This window comes from Argopecten irradians, unplaced genomic scaffold (genome assembly GCF_041381155.1).
Source record: "Argopecten irradians isolate NY unplaced genomic scaffold, Ai_NY scaffold_0530, whole genome shotgun sequence".
Lineage (NCBI taxonomy): Eukaryota > Metazoa > Mollusca > Bivalvia > Pectinida > Pectinidae > Argopecten > Argopecten irradians.
In genome coordinates, this window is record NW_027187997.1 from 1 (window position 1) to 24,887 (window position 24,887).

Consider the following 24,887-nt stretch of genomic DNA (forward strand, 5'->3'; position numbering starts at 1 on the left):
GATCTTGCAATTTACATGTTGTTAATTGCATTTTCATGAAGTTTGATGAGACTAAAATGTAATATTTGTAAGGTCAGTTATTTTGCTTGTTTTGTTTAAACATTTAAACATATGTTTATTATTGTTTGCAAACACAATAAACTATTCGTCCTATTTGTCGGGAAAATGTATAGCTGCTGGTATAAAATAATATAAAACGTATTTGTTTAGAACCCACCCCTGCGAAATGGTATTCATGACATCATAAATATTCAGGAATGATTCATGAACGTTCAAGAATATTAGCAGATTGTGGTTCATGAAAAAAAAGTTCATGGATATTCACCAATTGACTCTCATGAACTTTTCATGAAGTTTTATGAATCCATGAAATATTCATGATTGTTCATGATCAATGTGTAAAGAAATATGCATGAAGTTTTATGCACGACTGATATTCGTTAAAATTCTTCAAAATAAATGAAAATGTTTCATTCATTTTGAAGAATTTTAATGAATATCAGATATGCATAAAACTTCATAAATTGTTCTTGACATGCTATTTCATTGATTTTGATGAATTTAAATGAATATCCACTGAAGTCACATGACTTGTCACATGACAACATGAGTCACATGAATTCTATATATATTTCCCGCCAAAACAGTCACAATCCAAAATGACTGCTGTAGCTGCTGGAATGTGGAAGGGGTAACATTATTGATCTTAAAATGGAAGTTTTGGTACATAAATGAACGGATTATTCCATACCTGGATTTCTTCAAACATAAATGAATACTTTCAGTAAGTTTTGATTTATCTGCAGTTCTTTTTCAAAATGAAATTGTTGCACACTGATATTGCTATAGTGATTATGCATAGATATTTGATTTGTTAAATTTTGTCAAATGTTATTGAATTAAATTGTCCCTATAAACTATCATGCTTTACAACTATAGGTTTATTTTGGAAGAATACTAATTTACTTGGAATATATTGATTGCTGCGTATTACTGAAAACAGATTTTGTTAGCACTTATAGGAGGCAGTATGAAAATTTATTGAACACAGTAAACTGTTGGGGATTTCATGTTAAACTGTTCTGATGTTATATATTAATATATGGATTATACCTAATGTCATAAGAATTTGTTTCATTAAATATTGATTGATTCCAATAGAATTATCATTGGTTTGATTGAAAAATTCATTTCTGGACACCCAGTAGAGTTCATAAAATTCAGATGCCGCTGACTTAGTCGGACAACTTGCTTTCATTAAACTTCGTGAACACGACTCAAGTTCATGAATATTCATAAATTGTTCCAATTCACGAAGTTTCATGAATATTCATGAATTGTTTATGCATACTGTTGCGAGTTGTAGTTCATGAATAACTCATTAATTATCATGAATTAACATTCATGATGTTTAAGTTCATGAATATTTTTAAAATCTTCATTAACCTTTTATTAATTTTCATGAATGGGTTGTTCATGAATGTTCATGATTTTATGAATAAAAGAGATTAATGAACGTTCATGAATACATGAATGAAAGGATTCGTGAATGTTCATGAAATATTTTTACTAAATTCTTCGTAAAGTTTTAAGTTCGTGCATTGCATTAATATATTCATGAATAATTGAAGAATATTAATGAATTATTCATCAACGTCTCACAGGGGTTATCTCACTAAAAAAGCAATGAAAAAAATCACAATTGTGTCGATTTTGTAACCAGGTAATAGATTTTTTCTCGCGCCTTTAAGTTAAAAGAAAACCCCATCATTATATGCGTTCAAAGTGTCATTCCGCATAAAACTATACAGTTCGTTTATATTAAAGAAAAAAGATCAATCAGTAAATACGGTTTTCAGAATTAAAAACAATAACAAAAAAAATGCATAGTAAATGACTCAATGCACATATTTCTAATAAATAAAATTTCCGTGGTTTGAAGCGAATTAGACGGAAATTATTTCCCCTTATGTTGCGAGTTTTATCATAGGTGGAGCTTGGGTATTTGCACGTGCAGTTCACGGTGTTAGGTGCAACGTGTGTGTCATTCAGCGAGGGTAGACCAGAGGCGACACACGTGTTATTGAGAATTAACAATTGTATAATAGATACAAGTAAATCCAGTGATACAAGAGTTAGAGTTTTTCCTATGAGAAGTGATGCAGTGGCCAAGGGAAAATTGATTTTCTGAGGCGTGTGAGTCACCGAATCGAGGGTATGACGTCACATGCGCGAACTGTTACATGAATCAGGTAAAATTCTGCCCAAAATCACATAAAGGTACCAGACCTTTGCACATCGGTCTCAAGCTGATTAAGACCGTATCGTGAGGGATCGACCTCAAGTCGATTACGACCGTATTACGAGGGATCGACCCCAAGTCGATCATGACCGCATCATGAGAGATCCGAGCCATCCTCCAGTGGTGCATGGACCTATCGTTGGATCTGGATCATCATCCGGACATGGTCCCGCACCTAGATGGAACCAGCACCATACCAGCTATTAGGATAGTGTGGAGGGAGTCTCCATCATATCATGGAACATTTGTAGAGGTATTGCAGAAAAGTTAGAGTCACAAGACTTTGTTAATATTATTGTAAATATGATGTTGTTTGTTTGTACGAGTGCTGGGTGAAAGAAGATGATGTGCTGGAAGTAGAAGGTTACGATTGCCATACTTTTCCTAGACAGCATGGCAAAGGTGGCGGTATTGTTATTTTAATTAAATCATCATTGTCCAAGCACTGTCGTATTATCGATAACATTAACGATAATATTGTATTAATGAAGTTATCTCGAACGACCGCTAACGCCGATACTGATACTTACATGTTTGCTTGTTATTTTCCTCCGATAAATAACACTTTTTATGACAAATGTGAAAATGACCTCTTTGCTTGTTTAGAAGAAATGGTATGTAAGTATAAAGACATTGGGAAAGTAATTGTTATTGGTGATTTTAATAGTAGAACGGCTTGTAATGATGATTATATTTGTGCTGATATTATAAGTGAATTGTCTTCAGATACTTTATCAAATGTTATAAATTATGTTTCTGATACCCAACCACCTAAACGGTCTAACGCTGACCAATGTGTAAACCAGTTCGGTAGACAATTACTTTCATTGTGTAAAACTACTACATTACGAATTGTTAATGGCAGACATGGTGATGATCCCGATGGAAACATTACTTTTTTTAACAGTAGAGGCACTAGCCTCATTGATTATGTAATGACATGTGATGAAAATTTTGATAATATTTTGAAATTTGAGAGTGGTGTATTTAATGTCTTTTCGGATCATTCACCTGTCTGTATTACACTGTGTTCTAGAGAAACAAGTAACGATATTCAGTACGAAAACATTTGTCATTATGATACTAGTAAATGTATGAAGGTTAAGTGGAATGATGAATATACAAAAAGTGTTCGTCAGGTATTGGAATGTAATCGTACGGAATTATTAAGTACATGTACATATTATGACACTGGTCAAGAAGGCATTGATCAATGTGTTGATAAATTTACCGAAAAAAATGAATGAATTACTATTGCCGTTTACAGCAGTCACGTATAGATGTGCCCCCAGATTAGATAAGAAGAGCAAAACGGAAGATAAGTCATGGTTTAATGAAAATTGTAAAAAGTTATATATTGAATACAAGCAATGTTTGTCCTTTTTTAACTCTGATAAATCTAGCGAAAACCGTAATAAACGTGTACAAAAAAAAACCCGCATATACAAGTAGTTAGAATGTAAATTCAAACGTGAATATAAAGCACAGCAAGGCAATATGTTAAACTACATGAGAAAACATAACCCGAAGGATTTTTACAGAAAATTCAGGAAAAGAAATAAGGGTGTTAAATGTAACCTGGACGAACATGCTTTTTACGAATACTTTCATGAATTATCTTCCACTGCACATCAAGAGAATGAAATGGTAACTGACTTTTTACACGATTATGATACATGTAACAATATCTCTAATTCAGTTTTTAATGAATTAGATGCCGATATTACTGAGAAAGAAATATTTAAAGCTATTAATAATTTAAGCACATCTAAAGCATGTGGTCAGGATCTATTAATTAATGAGTATTTTATTAAGTGTAAATATGTTCTTTTGCCTTGGCTAGTTGTATTTAAGGATTAACTTGAATAGATTTTTTATGTTATGGAGATATAACACAAAAATCTGAGTGTACTCTAAATAAACCGCGAAGCGGTTTATGATGAGAGTACACTCAGATTTTTGTGTTATATCTCCATAACATCAAACATCTATTCAAATTAATCCTTATAATTCAATTTACTAAAGAAAATTTCTTCAACATTTAAAATTCATTTTGGGACTCTTTTGTCTATGAAATTATTACGCCGTCATCTCAGCCAATCAGAAGCGACGTTACAAACGGCGACGCCATTTTTTCCTTTATGGGTTGATAAAGTAAATTTTTAAGCCAATGGAAATGCTCGTAACAAGCAACATTGAATTATTGTTTAATAATATTTTTAAGTCTGGTAACTATCCAACATCCTGGTCAATAGGTAACATTGTTCCTGTTTTCAAGAAGGGAAATAAGGATGACACTAATAATTATAGAGGCATTATTTTAATAAGTTGTTTGGGGAAACTTTTCACTTCAATTTTGAACAATAGACTAGTTGATTTTGATTATGAATATTCAAAAATAAGTGATGCACAGTTTGGTTTTAAAAACATATGTCAACAGTTGATGCTATATTTGTCTTACAATATAATAAGCAAAACATTAAAAAACAGAAACAGATTGTACTGCTGTTTCATTGATTTTAGGAAAGCATTTGATTTTTTAAATCGGCAGAATTTATGGTTTAAATTAATCAAAGAGGGCGTGGAAGGGAAAATGCTACGTATAATACGTTCATTATACAATGATGTCAAATGTTGTGTTAAGTATAATAATAAAATGTCTGATTTCTTTGAGTGCAAGAACGGTTTATTCCAATGCGAAATATTGTCATCTTCAATGTTCTCAATGTACGTTAATGATTGTGAGATGAGATTTTTAACAGATGACTGTCCGTCTATTGAATTGCAAACACTTAATATATTTCTTTTGATGTACGCAGACGACATGGTACTTTTATCCGAAACTGCAAAGGGTTTACAAAAAATGCTAGATTCACTTTCTATTTACACCAAAAAATGGAACTTAACTGTAAATACTGATAAAACTAAAGTATTAGTTTTCAGAAACGGGGGAAAACTAAGAGAGGATGATATTTGGTTTTATAACGGTTGCCAGTTAGAGATTGTAAACGATTTTAATTACCTTGGTATTCTTCTGAATTTTAACGGTAAATTCAGGAAAGCACATGATAGAATTTCTGAAGAGGGTAAGAAAGCTCTTTTTGCATGTCAAATGTATGTAAGAAAAACACAACTTCATGTATTTGATACCTATGTTGCTAGTATTTTAAATTACAGTAGTGAAGTATGGGGGTTTCACAAAGCACCAAGTATAGAAAAATTGCACTTGAGTTTTTGCAAACGATTATTAGGAGTTAAGAAAAGTACAGCAAATTGTATGGTATATCAAGAATTAGGCAGATTACCAATGGCTATTGTGAGAAAATTAAGAATTCTTCAAATAACTGTATTTTAAATGCTATCAAGAAATGCTTGAGAAGGGGAGTGATTGGTCGGATAGTGTCAGAGATGAATTATACAGAATGGGGTTAGGTTATATTTGGCATAGTGATAAAATAATTGACAAAGATATTGATATCATCAAACGTAGAATGTATGATATATTCCAACAAGACTGTAGTGAACAGATAGAGTTATCTTCTAAGTGCTCATTGTACAAATATATTCGCGAAGTTTTTGGTCTACAGAAATATTTAACAAAATCTATAGGGACTCAAAATTTGAAAAAAATATCAAAAATTCGTATGTCGTCACATAAGTTAAATATCGAGAGAGGTCGTTATAACAATACAGATAGAAGTCGTCGAATTTGTACATCATGCAATAGCGGGGATATCGAGGATGAATATCATTTTATTATTAAATGCGAAAGTTTTAAAGATATAAGAAGTAAGTGTATCAAGAGATATTATTTTCAAAACCCTAGTATGTTTAAATTTGTGCAATTAATGAAAACAGATAATATAAAAGATTTGTCAAATTTAGCCAAATTTATCAGATTGAGCAGCAAAAAGAGAGAAAGTTTAGCATGAAATAATGGCATACCGTATTAATACTAACGTACATGTACTATCAATGCACCCGTGGTTGAAGGTTTTATTTGAATGATTAAATTAATGTGTTAATAATATAGAATGTAATGTTACATTTATATGTGAAAATACTATTAATGTAATTTGAGTAACGTAAATGTAATATTATGCGAACAAGATCATGTATAAGTAATGTAACGTAAAAGAATGAGATAACATGAAATAATAATATCAATGTAATGTGCTAGTAACGTCTAATATATAATTAATACAATGTAACGTATCAATGTAATGTGCGATGTTTATGAATGTAAGATGAGTAACGTGTAGATGTAATGTAAGAACATTATTGGATATAAATCGAGTAACGATCAAATGTAGAATAGGATTATAAATGAATGTATTGTGAGTAAAATAGAGTTATAATGTGAGAACAATAATAAAAAGAAAGTTTTTTCTGTAAGTAATGTATAAATGTAATATGAAAGTGTTAAAACGTGTTGAGTGACAATAACATATTAATGGTATATGTTAATACTGGATGAAAATATAGTATGAAAGTTAGAAAATAAATGTGACGAATGTAAATATATCGTAATGTGAGATGTCTCTCTACACTACATACGTGTACGCTGCGAGTATGTTGTGTGTCTGTACATATTGTATTGTTTTTCCTGTCTGCACTGTATATATATATGCACTGTACTGATGAACCAATTGGTTTAAAGTAATAAAGAACTGAACTGAACTGAGACCGATCGGACGACATAGAAAAATCTAGCACTGGCTAACATGTGAGTTTTCCCTGTTTGAGGTGCGAGAAAATATTTGTCGGTATTTTTCGATCACGTTTACCTGGTATTGACGAGGATGACTAAACAAAACAAAATTTCTTGGTATTGGCGGAGTTTACCTATTTTTCGGTATTGGCCAGGTTGATAAAACACATTTTCAACCTGGCGGTGTGGTATTTTACCACAAAACGTTCCCAATATCATTAGTCATGAAAGTTTTTAGAGTCAATATTCGATTGCATAGTTATTATACACTTCGTGATGGAATCATAACGATTTCTAACAATGTCCTGTTTCGAATGGAACACACACATATATATATAAATAATCATATATCACGTTAGATATTGTTTATGTGCACTACGATGTAACCATAGAAACATGAGTACCAAACCTTAAACTACGTTTAATATGTATAGTACAGATGTAACCGTTGTGGTAATATGATTTACGGAAGTCCTAAAATCGATAGTGTTCAATTATGTTTCCTGCTTTAAGTAGTATAAAGCTGCATTCAAGGAGACCTGTATTCCTGGAGACGAAAACACGAGCATATCTCTGATATCATTTCTATTATACCTCATACTGTTTATGATCTCTGATATCATTTCTATTATACCCTACTGTTTATGATCTCTGTTCTATTATACCTCATACTGTTTATGATCTGATATCTATTATTCTATTAATACTCTCATACTGTTTATGACCTCTACTGATGATCATTTCTATTATACCTCATACTGTTTATGATCTGATATCATTTCTATTATACCTCATACTGTTTATGATCTGATATCATTTCTATTATACCTCATACTGTTTATGATATCTGATATCATTTCTATTATACCTCGCTGTTTATGATCTCTGATATCATTTCTATTATACCTCATACTGTTTATGATCTGATATCATTTCTATTATACCTATACTGTTTTATGACTCTGATATCATTTCTATTATACCTCATACTGTTTTATGATCTCTGATATCATTTCTATTATACCTGTTTATGATCTGATATCATTTCTATTATACCTCATACTGTTTATGATCTGATATCATTTCTATTATACCTCATACTGTTTATGATCACTGATATCATTTCTATTATACCTCATACTGTTTATGATCTCTGATATCATTTCTATTATACCTCATACTGTTTATGATCTGATATCATTTCTATTATATCATACTGTTTTTCTGATATCATTTCTATTATACCTCATACTGTTTATGATCTGATATCATTTCTATTATACCTCATACTGTTTATGATCTGATATCATTTTCTATTATACCTCATACTGTTTATGATCTCTGATATCATTTCTATTATACCTCATACTGTTTATGATCTGATATCATTTCTATTATACCTCATACTGTTTATGATCTGATATCATTTCTATTATACCTCATACTGTTTATGATCTGATATCATTTCTATTATACCTCATACTGTTTTATGATCTCTGATATCATTTCTATTATACCTCATACTGTTTATGATCTGATATCCTTTCTATTATACCTCATACTGTTTATGATCTCTGATATCATTTCTATTATACCTCATACTGTTTATGATCTGATATCTATTGATCTATTTCTATTATACCTCATACTGTTTATGATCTGATATCTTTCTATTATACCTCATACTGTTTATGATCTGATATCATTTCTATTATACCTCATACTGTTTATGATCTGATATCATTTCTATTATACCTCATACTGTTTATGATCTGATATCATTTCTATTATACCTCATACTGTTTTATGATCTGATATCATTTCTATTATACCTCATACTGTTTATGATACTGATATCCATTTCTATTATACCTCATACTGTTTATGATCTCTGATATCATTTCTATTATACCTCATACTGTTTATGATCTCTGATATCCATTTCTATTATCCTCTATTATACCTCATACTGTTTATGATCTGATATCCTTTCTATTATACCTCATACTGTTTATGATCTGATATCATTTCTATTATACCTCATACTGTTTATGATCTACTGATATCATTTCTATTATACCTCATACTGTTTTATGATCTAGATATCATCTTTTCTATTATACCTCATACTGTTTATGATCTGATATCATTTCTATTATACCTCATACTGTTATATTATACCTCATCTGATATCTGATCATTTCTATTATACCTCATACTGTTTATGATCTCTGATATCCTTTCTATTATACCTCATACTGTTTATGATCATCTGATATCATTTCTATTATACCTCATACTGTTTATGATCTCTGATATCATTTCTATTATACCTCATACTGTTTATGATCTGATATCATTTCTATTATACCTCATACTGTTTATGATCTGATATCATTTCTATGATACCTCATACTTTTATATTATATCATTTCTATTATACCTCATACTGTTTATGATCTGATATCATTTCTATTATACCTCATACTGTTTATGATCTGATATCATTTCTATTATACCTCATACTGTTTATGATCTCTGATATCATTTCTATTATACCTCATACTGTTTATGATCTCTGATATCATTTCTATTATACCTCATACTGTTTATGATCTCTGATATCATTTCTATTATACCTCATACTGTTTATGATCTGATATCATTTCTATTATACCTCATACTGTTTATGATCATATGATATCATTTCTATTATACCTCATACTGTTTATGATCTCTGATATCATTTCTATTATACCTCATACTGTTTATGATCTCTGATATCCTTTCTATATATACCTCATACTGTTTATGATCTCTGATATCATTTCTATTATACCTCATACTGTTTATGATCTCTGATATCATTTCTATTATACCTCCATACTGTTTATGATCACTGATATCATTTCTATTATACCTCATACTGTTTATGATCACTGATATCATTTCTATTATACCTCATACTGTTTATGATCTCTGATATCATTTCTATTATACCTCATACTGTTTTGATGATATCTTATTATACTCACTTTATGATACCTTTCTATTACTGTTTATGATCTGATATCTTACTATTATACCTCATACTGTTTATGATCTGATATCATTTCTATTATACCTCATACTGTTTATGATCCTGATATCATTTCTATTATACCTCATACTGTTTATGATCTGATATCATTTCTATTATACTCATACTGTTTATTATGATCTGATATCATTTCTATTATACCTCATACTGTTTATGATCTCTGATATCATTTCTATTATACCTCATACTGTTTATGATCTGATATCCTTTCTATTATACCTCATACTGTTTATGATCTCTGATATCATTTCTATTATACCTCATACTGTTTATGATCTCTGATATCATTTCTATTATACCTCATACTGTTTATGATCTCTGATATCATTTCTATTATACCTCATACTGTTTATGATCTGATATCATTTCTATTATACCTCATACTGTTTATGATCTCTGATATCATTTCTATTATACCTCATACTGTTTATGATCTCTGATATATCATTTCTATTATACCTCATACTGTTTATGATCTGATATCATTTCTATTATACCTCATACTGTTTATGATCTCTGATATCATTTCTATTATACCTCATACTGTTTATGATCTCTGATATCATTTCTATTATACCTCATACTGTTTATGATCTCTGATATCATTTCTATTATACCTCATACTGTTTATGATCTCTGATATCATTTCTATTATACCTCATACTGTTTATGATCTCTGATATCATTTCTATTATACCTCATACTGTTTTATGATCTCTGATATCATTTCTATTATACCTCATACTGTTTATGATCTCTGATATCATTTCTATTATACCTCATACTGTTTATGATCTGATATCATTTCTATTATACCTCATACTGTTTATGATCTACTGATATCATTTCTATTATACCTCATACTGTTTATCTGATGATCTGATATCCTTTCTATTATACCTCATACTGTTTATGATCTGATATCATTTCTATTATACCTCATACTGTTTATGATGATATCTGATATCATTTCTATTATACCTCATACTGTTTATGATCTCTGATATCATTTCTATTATACCTCATACTGTTTATGATCTCTGATATCATTTCTATTATACCTCATACTGTTTATGATCTCTGATATCATTTCTATTATACCTCATACTGTTTATGATCTCTGATATCATTTCTATTATACCTCATACTGTTTATGATCTCTGATATCATTTCTATTATACCTCATACTGTTTATGATCTGATATCATTTCTATTATACCTCATACTGTTTATGATCTCTGATATCATTTCTATTATACCTCATACTGTTTATGATCTCTGATATCATTTCTATTATACCTCATACTGTTTATGATCTCTGATATCATTTCTATTATACCTCATACTGTTTATGATCTCTGATATCATTTCTATTATACCTCATACTGTTTATGATCTCTGATATCATTTCTATTATACCTCATACTGTTTATGATCTCTGATATCATTTCTATTATACCTCATACTGTTTATGATCTGATATCATTTCTATTATACCTCATACTGTTTATGATCTCTGATATCATTTCTATTATACCTCATACTGTTTATGATCTCTGATATCATTTCTATTATACCTCATACTGTTTATGATCTGATATCATTTCTATTATACCTCATACTGTTTATGATCTCTGATATCATTTCTATTATACCTCATACTGTTTATGATCTCTGATATCATTTCTATTATACCTCATACTGTTTATGATCTCTGATATCATTTCTATTATACCTCATACTGTTTATGATCTCTGATATCATTTCTATTATACCTCATACTGTTTATGATCACTGATATCATTTCTATTATACCTCATACTGTTTATGATCTGATATCATTTCTATTATACCTCATACTGTTTATGATCTCTGATATCATTTCTATTATACCTCATACTGTTTATGATCTCTGATATCATTTCTATTATACCTCATACTGTTTATGATCTGATATCATTTCTATTATACCTCATACTGTTTATGATCTCTGATATCATTTCTATTATACCTCATACTGTTTATGATCTCTGATATCATTTCTATTATACCTCATACTGTTTATGATCTCTGATATCATTTCTATTATACCTCATACTGTTTATGATCTCTGATATCATTTCTATTATACCTCATACTGTTTATGATCTCTGATATCATTTCTATTATACCTCATACTGTTTATGATCTGATATCATTTCTATTATACCTCATACTGTTTATGATCTGATATCATTTCTATTATACCTCATACTGTTTATGATCTCTGATATCATTTCTATTATACCTCATACTGTTTATGATCTCTGATATCATTTCTATTATACCTCATACTGTTTATGATCTCTGATATCATTTCTATTATACCTCATACTGTTTATGATCTCTGATATCATTTCTATTATACCTCATACTGTTTATGATCTCTGATATCATTTCTATTATACCTCATACTGTTTATGATCTCTATATCCTTTCTATTATGATCTGATTTCATGATTCTATTATACCTCATACTGTTTATGATCTCTGATATCATTTCTATTATACCTCATACTGTTTATGATCACTGATATCATTTCTATTATACCTCATACTGTTTATGATCTCTGATATCATTTCTATTATACCTCATACTGTTTATGATCTCTGATATCATTTCTATTATACCTCATACTGTTTATGATCTGATATCATTTCTATTATACCTCATACTGTTTATGATCTCTGATATCATTTATATTATACCTCATACTGTTTATGATCACTGATATCATTTCTATTATACCTCATACTGTTTTATGATCTATATCATCTGATATCATTTCTATTATACCTCATACTGTTTATGATCTGATATCATTTCTATTATACCTCATACTGTTTATGATCTCTGATATCATTTCTATTATACCTCATACTGTTTGATGATCTCTGATATCATTTCTATTATTACCTCATACTGTTTATGATCTCTGATATCATTTCTATTATACCTCATACTGTTTATGATCTCTGATATCATTTCTATTATACCTCATACTGTTTATGATCTCTGATATCATTTCTATTATACCTCATACTGTTTATGATCTGATATCATTTCTATTATACCTCATTACTGTTTATGATCTCTGATATCATTTCTATTATACCTCATACTGTTTATGATCTCTGATATCATTTCTATTATACCTCATACTGTTTATGATCTCTGATATCATTTCTATTATACCTCATACTGTTTATGATCTGATATCCTTTCTATTATACCTGTTCATACTGTTTATCTATTTATCTCTGTTATATCTGATTTTTCTATTATACCTCATACTGTTTATGATGATATCATTTCTATTATAACCTCATACTGTTTATGATCTGATATCATTTCTATTATACCTCATACTGTTTATGATGATCTGATATCATTTCTATTATACCTCATACTGTTTATGATCTGATATCATTTCTATTATACCTCATACTGTTTATGATCTCTGATATCATTTCTATTATACCTCATACTGTTTATGATCTCTGATATCATTTCTATTATACCTCATACTGTTTATGATCTCTGATATCATTTCTATTATACCTCATACTGTTTATGATCTGATATCATTTCTATTATACCTCATACTGTTTATGATCTCTGATATCATTTCTATTATACCTCATACTGTTTATGATCTCTGATATCATTTCTATTATACCTCATACTGTTTATGATCTCTGATATCATTTCTATTATACCTCATACTGTTTATGATCTCTGATATCATTTCTATTATACCTCATACTGTTTATGATCACTGATATCATTTCTATTATACCTCATACTGTTTATGATCTCTGATATCATTTCTATTATACCTCATACTGTTTATGATCTGATATCATTTCTATTATACCTCATACTGTTTATGATCTCTGATATCATTTCTATTATACCTCATACTGTTTATGATCTGATATCATTTCTATTATACCTCATACTGTTTATGATCTCTGATATCATTTCTATTATACCTCATACTGTTTATGATCTCTGATATCATTTCTATTATACCTCATACTGTTTATGATCTCTGATATCATTTCTATTATACCTCATACTGTTTATGATCTCTGATATCATTTCTATTATACCTCATACTGTTTATGATCTCTGATATCATTTCTATTATACCTCATACTGTTTATGATCTCTGATATCATTTCTATTATACCTCATACTGTTTATGATCTGATATCATTTCTATTATACCTCATACTGTTTATGATCTCTGATATCATTTCTATTATACCTCATACTGTTTATGATCTCTGATATCATTTCTATTATACCTCATACTGTTTATGATCTCTGATATCATTTCTATTATACCTCATACTGTTTATGATCTCTGATATCATTTCTATTATACCTCATACTGTTTATGATCTCTGATATCATTTCTATTATACCTCATACTGTTTATGATCTGATATCATTTCTATTATACCTCATACTGTTTATGATCTGATATCATTTCTATTATACCTCATACTGTTTATGATCTGATATCATTTCTATTATACCTCATACTGTTTATGATCTCTGATATCATTTCTATTATACCTCATACTGTTTATGATCTGATATCATTTCTATTATACCTCATACTGTTTATGATCTCTGATATCCTTTCTATTATACCTCATACTGTTTATGATCTCTGATATCATTTCTATTATACCTCATACTGTTTATGATCATATTGATATCATTTCTATTATACCTCATACTGTTTATGATCTCTGATATCATTTCTATTATACCTCATACTGTTTATGATCTCTGATATCATTTCTATTTATACCTCATACTGTTTATGATCTCTGATATCATTTCTATTATACCTCATACTGTTTATGATCTCTGATATCATTTCTATTATACCTCATACTGTTTATGATCTCTGATATCATTTCTATTATACCTCATACTTTATTATACTCATAGATATCATTTCATTACTGTTTATGATCTCTGATATCATTTCTATTATACCTCATACTGTTTATGATCTGATTATTTCTATTATACCTCATACTGTTTATGATCTGATATCATTTCTATTATACCTCATACTGTTTATCTCTGATATCATTTCTGATATCTGTTTATGATTAATCATTTCTATTATACCTCATACTGTTTATGATCTCTGATATCATTTCTATTATACCTCATACTGTTTATGATCTCTGATATCATTTCTATTATACCTCATACTGTTTATGATCTCTGATATCATTTCTATTATACCTCATACTGTTTATGATCTCTGATATCATTTCTATTATACCTCATACTGTTTATGATCTCTGATATCATTTCTATTATACCTCATACTGTTTATGATCTCTGATATCATTTCTATTATACCTCATACTGTTTATGATCTCTGATATCATTTCTATTATATTATACTGTTTATGATCCTCATACTGTTTATGATCTCTGATATCATTTCTATTATACCTCATACTGTTTATGATCTGATATCATTTCTATTATACCTCATACTGTTTATGATAGCATAGTGTATAATAATTTTTATCTGATAGGAAGGCTTCAAAGTTCATTTCACGTCTATCATTTTCACATTACAAATATTTATCCTCCAGCTAGAAACAAATAAGTAATATATATACATATACATGTACTTGTGGGTAAAGCATAAGTACATATCTAAACAAATCTGTATCTGTTGTTCTCGCGTGAAAGGGATCTCGCTCAACATACAGAAAAATATCAATAAATTAATAGGAAAAAACAAGAAAAAAAGTTTGAGTCCCATCGATTTTTTAAATCTTTTACCTCTGTATTATTTTATCTTGCAAAATGTCGTATTCATATCCGAAATAATAGTGTTTTACATATTAAGAATAAATGTTTTTAACCATTTGTATTCTGGCCGTTTTTTAATGGTTAAATTGAACTTTTAAAATCAGAAAAGAAAAATTATTATTTTTTGGATAGATCAGGTTTACTCGGCATTGATTATATCTAAAATGATTAGATTAACATGCATTTTACTTGTGATATTGTCACATTTTTGTAAATATCATACCATTTACATATTTTGTCTGTGACATTGCCACATTTTTGTAAATATCATATCATTAACATATTTCATCTTTGACATTGCCACATTTTTGTGAATATTATACCATTTACATATTTCATTTTTAGAATTGTGATTTCTATATGTTGAATGCTTGTTTATTTCAACTTCATTGATTTAATTCTGTAAGGGCACTGGGTTTGTTGTTTTAGCAATATCAAAATATCAATAAATATAAACAGATATGTACTAAATAAGATAATTGAAAAGTGTTATATTAAAATGATAATTATATTAAAAAAATAACATATATGCTTATCTCTGTTCTGGAATCTTAATTTACTATATCCCAAAGCAAAACTGTTAAATACTTCCAGTGACAGCGTAGTCTATATAACCAGAGAATTAAGCATAATTACTACTACTTAAATCTCTGATATAACAAATTGCTATTTTTCTATACCTTCATACCATGACTAAATGCATGTACATTAATCTGTTGCTGTTAAAAGAGAAAGGATACCGAGAATCCCCCAGAACCAGCAGTTGAATTCACATCTCTGTCACGTGATGCTGGTGACGATGTCAGAGCTTCACAGTCTGGTGTATCATCTACCCACGATTACGCCTACGGTGTCAGGGTTCCAGGCAATGCCACCAATCACAGACTCGGGGCTATAGGGTCGACATCGCCATCAGCCAATTCGCCTTATGATAATGTCAGTCCGAGATCAGCAGCCTCAACATCAACTTCTACGAATGTAAGTACATGTATATGTCTGCGCTGAATAGATTACATTATTTTTAGTCATATAACATATAGATTTAAATGGCCGGGAAATCCTTTTGGGGTTAATTAGCTATTTCAAACAAAGAAAATAACGACAACTAAATCATGACGTCCATCTTAAAATGATATATATATATTTCGATGCCATAAAATATATGAGATATATAAGATATTAATGCTAAAAGCAAGGACGTAATATGAGAAGGATAAGGCAGGAGCTTTTGTGTTTGGGCACTGGCCGTGACGTTTGGCGACGACTGATTTTCCTTTGATATCCGCCGGCACAGCCTTTGATGTAGCTTGCGGGTGCGAGGGTTACCGTCTTACTTTCTGAAGCGGGCCGTCATTTCATGAGCTGGCGAAAATTTAAATATCTAAATATTCCATTCTTAAAGATGCTCCACCGCCGAGAGAGCATAAAATGATATTCATCATTTGAACAATAATGGGTGTTTATTCGTGTATATATATGCCTAATTAACACAAAAAAATAATATGAAATAATTTGTTTCGCCTTTGGTGCATGCGTTATCAGTACTTCATTCCATATAGGATATAGTGACACAGAATTTTTTCGGGATGCAACTAATTATTTTTCATATGTTTAACTTGAAGTAAAACTAGAAGCTCAAACTTTTCAATGGTGGTAATGGTGTAAAGTAAGTAACTTTTGTAACTGAAGAAAAATACTAAATCATCTGTTTTTGATAGTGAAAAAATACCATTTGTCAGCGGTAGAGCATTTTTTAAAGGAAGGAATAAACTTTACATTGGTGTTTCGTTTTACTCGATAAGACAAGTATTTGTTGAGAAAAAAATGTTTTTTATTCCCTGTTCATAGGCGTCTCGCGAGGTGTTTAGTAATGTAAAGAGACAGTTACGAATCCTTCTCACTTATAAAATCATTGGCTAAAAGTAATAAGCCTTTCTCCATCATCCCATAGTCATTCGTTTTGTTATTTCGTATCAATACCTTACCTGCAACGGAATGTGTCTCTTTAATATGCTACGACGGATTTTGGCATTGAACCACCTTTTGTAATTTGCATTTCAAGATATGGGTTTACGTTTGAGGCTGATACACCTATTGTATTCTCGGTATTTTCAGAATGTCAAAAGTAACAGCATTATCGTGGCAGCTATTGATTTTGGGACAATACATTTCTGGATTTGCCTATTGTACAAAACAAGGCTATTGTACAAAACAAGGCTGTGTACAAAACAAGGCTGTACAAAACAAGGCTATTGTAAAAATGAAGGCTGTAGAGATCCTAGCGATCCGAAGATCCAACTCCATCCATGGATAGCACCAAACTCGTTAACTCCGAAAGCACCAACGTGCGTGTTACTGAACCCCGACCAAACATTCAGAAGCTTTGGATATGAGGCCAACAACGAATTTGTTGAGAATAAGAGCTATGCAGACCAATTTTATTTCTTTAAACACTTCAAGATGATGTTATATAAAATGAAGGTGAGACAAAATCCGGTAATTCAGCTCTGAAGTTTCATTGTAGAAAAACTAACTCAATTCATTAACTCAAATTTTAAACCAATTTGCTGTTGTCGAAGTTGACAATAAAATGTTATTGTGAGGATCACGTAAAACGTGTTGAGAATAGTGAACAGTTCTTACATGAAATGGTTCAGACATACCACATGGTATCTTCAGACCTTTGTATAAAAACTAAGTATCATACATTTCAGCAGAGGGACTGTTGAAAGAGCTGTTTAAATTTAAAATACATAACTAGACACCAAACGGTATAAAAGAGAGCAAGTTTTCCGCGAAATACGTAACCACACATCACGGGAAGGTTACCATGATCTGTCACAAATAGAATTGCATTGTTTTCTAATGTTACAAGAACTACATGTATCAAACACTAACCCTGTGAGTGTTTAACTGTTAATGTGGTCACAATAGACTGTCAGAGAATGGCTTGGACTGTATTTTGTCTGATTTTAATATAGCTACACAATAATACATTACACTAGCTTAGAAAAGTATATATAAACGTATTGTAACCTTTTTTAGTACCTATGATCTGTTAACAGGATGAACTTTCGAGAGAAAACCATCCTCGAATCGGAGAATGGAGAGTCACTACCAGCTATACAAGTATTTGCTGCTGTATCATAAATTTCTTCAAAGCAAAGTTACTAGACGATTTAAAGGGCAATGGAACAAGTTTCCACAATTCCGACATTCACTGGGTCCTTACAGTACCGGCGATTTGGAACCTCAAAGCCAAGCAGTTCATGAAAGAGGCGTCGAATCTGGTAGGAACAATTCAGAATTTTTTTTCTCTTTGATGTTTCTAATGTTATATCATGCTGATAGCATCTCTACGCACCCCTTCCTACCCAAGTAATGTCAATTCTGAATTCTTGCCCCCGATGCTGGTTTTCTGAAGGTGGTAATGACTGGTTTTTTTATAAGGTTTGCACCCCTTCCTACCCAAGTAATGTCAATTCTGAATTCTTGCCCCCGATGCTGGTTTTCTGAAGGTGGTAATGACTGGTTTTTATAAGGTTTACACGGACTGATGCTATTCTAAAATTGTGATTTGAAAATTGGACATACTTACAGTACAAAGTAAACAATACGACAGGAATTCAATTGATGCAAGGTGTTTTTCTTCCACATGTGGCAGTTAAACATCCAATTTCGATACTCATTTCGATCTTCAGATGGGATAATTTCCCTTTGGTTTTAGGCTGGGGATAGAAGATAAACAGTTGACTTTAGCCTTGGAGCCGGAGGCAGCTTCCATATATTGTAGAAAGCTGAAGATGTCTGATAGTGGTGGGAGGACCGTTGGTGGGGGACCAACTATACCAAGCTTCAAAGCTGGCGACAAATATCTCATCATGGATCTTGGAGGTACATAGGTTTTTAATTTATTGACATTGGCTATTTTGATAACTTTTAATGTATATAAATGAACCAACATTAATTTCAAAAATATCGTTTGAATTATCAACTATGCAAGTTGTTCGTATAACGACTGCCTGCAATAGATATTGCTTTAAATTAGCCAATGTCTTTTTTTTCTTATAAATATAAAATAGTCATGCTTTCATCCAGTTTTGTAGACATGTCGTTCATTTTATACTTTGCTTATGGCCATTGTTTTTTATGGTTTGTTTGGACTTTTAAAGTGTTTAATAACTTGTTTGGTATTGTTCGTTACATGACCTATCGTGCTTTCATTTTGATAATTTTCCATAAACGATCTTGTATTCATAACTGCACGTTTTATAATTTTCTGAATTAACAATTTAGGAGGCACAATCGATATCACGGCTCACGAGGTGTTGGAGGATGGCCATCTCAAGGAAATCGTCGAGCCAACAGGAGGCCATTGGGGTGGCCTGAGGGTCAATGAGGCGTTCACACGTTTACTACAGCGATTGTGTGGCCAGGATGTTTTAGCGGAACTACAGCAACATCATCCAACGGACTGGCAAGAACTTGTCGATGAGTTTGAGAAGAAGAAATGTGCGTACAAACCGGGCAATAACTTATCGATGATCACTCTTCGTATTCCCTCAACTCTTAATGATGAATGCATAAAGGTATCAGGATGCAGTTTGGGGGGAACGCATCAATCAGTCATTTCAGAACAGATTAGAATTTAAAGGGGACAAATTAAGAATAGATACATCTTTGTTTGAGTCTTTTTTCACGGAATCTGTCACCGAGACCGTTGATCAAGTCCGCACATTGTTGAGACAGACTCCGCAGTTACATGATGTAGGGACTATCCTTGTTGTGGGAGGCTACGCGGAGTCTCCTTTGATGCAGAGGGCAATCAAAGATGCATTCGAGGACAGATGTAAAATTACCATACCTGATAACCCTAGTCTAGGGATATTACAGGGCGCCGTGATGTATGGATTTGAACTAGATGCAATCAGTTCTCGTGTGTGTAAATATACCTATGGTATAGGACACCAAAGGCGATTCAGAGAAGGAAGAGATGACCCTAAGCTTAGACGAGAGCATGGAGGACGCAGCTACGTGGATGATGCTTTTGATAAATATGTCTCTAAAGGAGACGTGGTAAAGTATGGGACAATTCCAGAATGGCAAAGAATACTACCCAGTCGAAGACCAGCAGACCCAGGCATGGATTGACTTATATGCATCGGAAGAGAGGGACCCGCAGTATGTGCATGATAAGTCGTGCGTGTGTCTAGGTTTCGTTGGATTCGAGTTATCTCCTAGACAACCTGGACTTGATGCCACTGTAATACTAGAATTAAGTTTTGGTGGGACAGACATAGAGGTTAGAGCAACGGAAAAAAGGACTGGCAAGGTTACAAAAGCCTCCTGTAATTTCCTCGGTTAGAACTGTCTTCTTGTGCTGGATCACTGTATTCATATCAATACACATTTCATTTAGTGCCATCAGCCATCAACTAATGTTGTAAAAAGACACGTTTTGTGACATTGGTCAAAGAAACAAAACAAATTGAAAACTTCCTTTTGAATAGCAATTTCCAAATATTTTATTGCCAAAAAACCTGTTAATTGTCAATAGGATTGGACATCAGGCATAGACTGTGTTCGTCCGCTTCTTATACAGGTGGAAAAAACAAACAAATTTAACATGAAACATATATATACATGGTGAAGTTTATGAAGGTAAAGAGAGGTAACTCCATATTGTAGAAAAATAGTATCATTATACTTATTGATTGTAAGTCTTAAATCATTTTCCCCTTTAATGTGTTTCCCAAATCAATAGTGACATGTTTCTAAATTTGTTTATTTGGTGATATCATTTCTATTAGCCCAACAGACACAGGTCATATGTACATGTATAACGCATTAGCTAACCACTGATAGGAATCTAGAATCAATCTCACCAAATATTCATGTATATTAAGTAAAACCTGTAAATGTCCTTTTCAAATCCATCATGTTTCCATTTCTCTCCTTTTGTTTTAATCAAGAAACCTAACAGTGCTTGTGATATCAATATTATGTCCTTGAATATTTAACATATCTTATTTTATATGCGCATTGACCTCAATGACTCATTTTTATTCACAAACACACACAGCCTCACAATTCAATGATTACGGAAATGACTATAAGGGGAGTATTACACAATTTCAAATTCTAGTTAATTCAGAAATTCTGGTGTTGTGTTGTTCTAATTTTCAGTTAAGATAAAGCAGATCCCCCCTTTGATTATAACCGACAATGTTGAGGGGAGACGGTATCATTATTATAATGACAAATTCCTGTCACCACTGGATATTTAGTGTTTAATGTAAAACCTTACTGTAACATGTTTTTAAATGGAACGTATTATTTGTTCTGCTTATTACATCTGAACGTAAATAAAACAAATATTCAATATGGTGCTTTTTTGGTACTTTTTCACAGCGGGGAATATTTCTGACGCACTCGATCATATACTGATAGAGTTTGGGATAAAATTCGGATTTAGCCAGGGGTACGAAACCTTTCTATTTTTTTCTAGGGATTCCATCCTCTTGCTAAGAGTTTCAAGCTCCTTCCGAAATCTGCAAAACATAATATGGAATAAAATGAGGCACGATGTATTGTATGTTAATACACTGTAATCTATAATACCTTATTATATGTTATTTAAACAAAATTAGAATATACGAAAGCCATCTATTCACTGGACGAAATATCTCTCAAACACAATATTACACATACACAAATATTAAATTGTAGTTCCGGTGATTACGGTTATGTATTTGGATCTGATTTACAGCTTTGTTACATCGACGTCTCGAAGTTAGTCCGCTAACACTGTCTTTATCATCAAACTTTTCCCTCTAATAATATAGCCATGTTTATCGGACTAGTCTCGAGTGTGTCTTTATTTCATCATTAACTTGATTTAATAGATAATTCACTTCCGTCATATACTTACACTTTACCACGACCTCTGCCTTTGGATCATACACATATTTCACTTCGAAATCACCAAGTTTGTCCGTTCCCATGCCACTGAGAATTTTTCGCCAGCGCCATCACATCGAGGGATGTGGTTTTATCTGGCAAGGCGGCTACGATTGCTTCTTCCAGTAAAGAATTCTATAAATAGATACAAAGGATAGGCCATCTTCAACATTTCTTCCATATGTAGTCTATCATAATTAATTGATAAAAATAAGATAAAGCATAACATATTGGTCTCCCGTTGAATTGAAGAATGATCTTATTATAAAAAGCACAAAATTGATTAAGAATACCTTTTATAAATATTCACTTGAATGTCAGTTGATTTGGTAGTCAAACATTCACTTCTGTCTCTAAACCTTATACAAGGCGGCACGACCTCTGAATTTATGTTTCCATGAGAATAGGAGACACTCTCTCTAAATCTTTATCTACCTTATAAATAGGCAGGACACGCCCATTATATGTCAACAAGGGGTATGTCACCTGTATTTAAGTAGCATTTCACTCTCTGTATATATGTTACCTTGTCCAAGCCCTCTATGCTATGTTACATTGTCAGGATTTATACCCGATATATACAATATAATGGTTAAATTTAATATACAATCCTTTATAAATGACTATATTCTAAATGTCTTTGTGCCACCAGCAATGTGCTGGAAGCGTTTCATTAACAGATTTTTGTATGATTTTTATTACATAACATGGAAAGAAAATCTTAATAATCGTGAAGAGCTTGAGAGGTACTCGCTATTCACAGTAATCCAGGTACAAATCCTATTTTACAACTAAGTACAAAGCACATCTCTCGACACCATGTGTGGGGATATAGTAGATTTATTTAAGTACTCCCTATCATGTGAGAATGATATTTTACAATGTAAACTTTGTAGTAAAACAAGTAGTGATATTATATTACATTTTATACTAGAATGTCCATCTCTATATTTGAGTCGTGACAAACTTCTGGATGGTGTTGTGAATGCGATAGATACAACATTTTACATAATCTTTTCAAACATGAATATCGAAAATCAATGCAGATTTTTACTTGGTGATCGTTCAAATTTATATATGCCAGACGAACAATTGGAGGTCATGATGATAAATGTAGCGAGTAATACTAAAGAAATGGTATGCGAGATGGAGAACTTACTTATTAATAAATAATTATAAATTTAACATTTAATATTATTGTTATAGTTTCACACTCTAATGTTATGTTACCATTATTATGTAAAATGACACAGAATCTCCTTGAAGGAGGAAATAAAGAATGTCTGTCTGTCTGTCTGTCTGTCTGTCTGTTACCTTGTCCAAGCCCTCTATGCTATGTTACATTGTCAACAGGCGGCACGCCCTCTATGTTATGTTACCTTGTCAACAGTCGCACGCCTCTATGTTACCTTGTCAACAGGTGGCACGCCCTCTATGTTATGTTACCTTGTCAACAGGCGCCACGCCCTCTATGTTATATTACCTTGTCAGCAGGCGGCACGCCCTCTATGTTATATTACCTTGTCAGCAGGCGGGCACGCCCTCTATGTGTTATATTACCTTGTCAACAGTCGGCACGCCCTCTATGTTATGTAACTTGTCAACTAGTGGCAGGCTATCCATCGTCATTGGGTAGTTAGGAGGAAATTCGTACTCGTCGTACTGGGCAAAGTTGGCCGCGGGGTGTCCGACACTGACCGTGAATACGATACTGGTCAGTCTAATGAACAGGGTAATCTTTGGTTTACTGCCATCACCAGGGAAATTCGTACTTCAAAAATTCTCTTACGTGGCTTCTTACCCAAATGAGAATTTTCACGTGAAATTACAATCGAATTCTATCTTGATAAGTGAGAACGTGAAATTTACTGTGATGATTTACGATAATCATCAACAGATCCGATTTTATCTG

At 31.6% G+C, this 24,887-nt stretch overlaps 1 protein-coding gene and 1 pseudogene across 1 annotated transcript; both read left to right on the plus strand.

Annotated features, from left to right (window-relative positions):
* Positions 1–16,744: 16,744 nt before the first annotated feature.
* On the plus strand, positions 16,745–19,338 carry LOC138312933 (heat shock 70 kDa protein 12A-like; the record flags this gene model as incomplete). Its single annotated transcript, XM_069253641.1, has 3 exons — positions 16,745–16,993; positions 18,131–18,496; positions 19,081–19,338. Coding segments are annotated over 3 exons (873 nt in total), but the record flags the coding sequence as incomplete, so codon positions are not given.
* A 107-nt stretch (positions 19,339–19,445) lies between these two features.
* Positions 19,446–24,292, plus strand: LOC138312932 (heat shock 70 kDa protein 12A-like; annotated as a pseudogene).
* Positions 24,293–24,887: the final 595 nt, after the last annotated feature.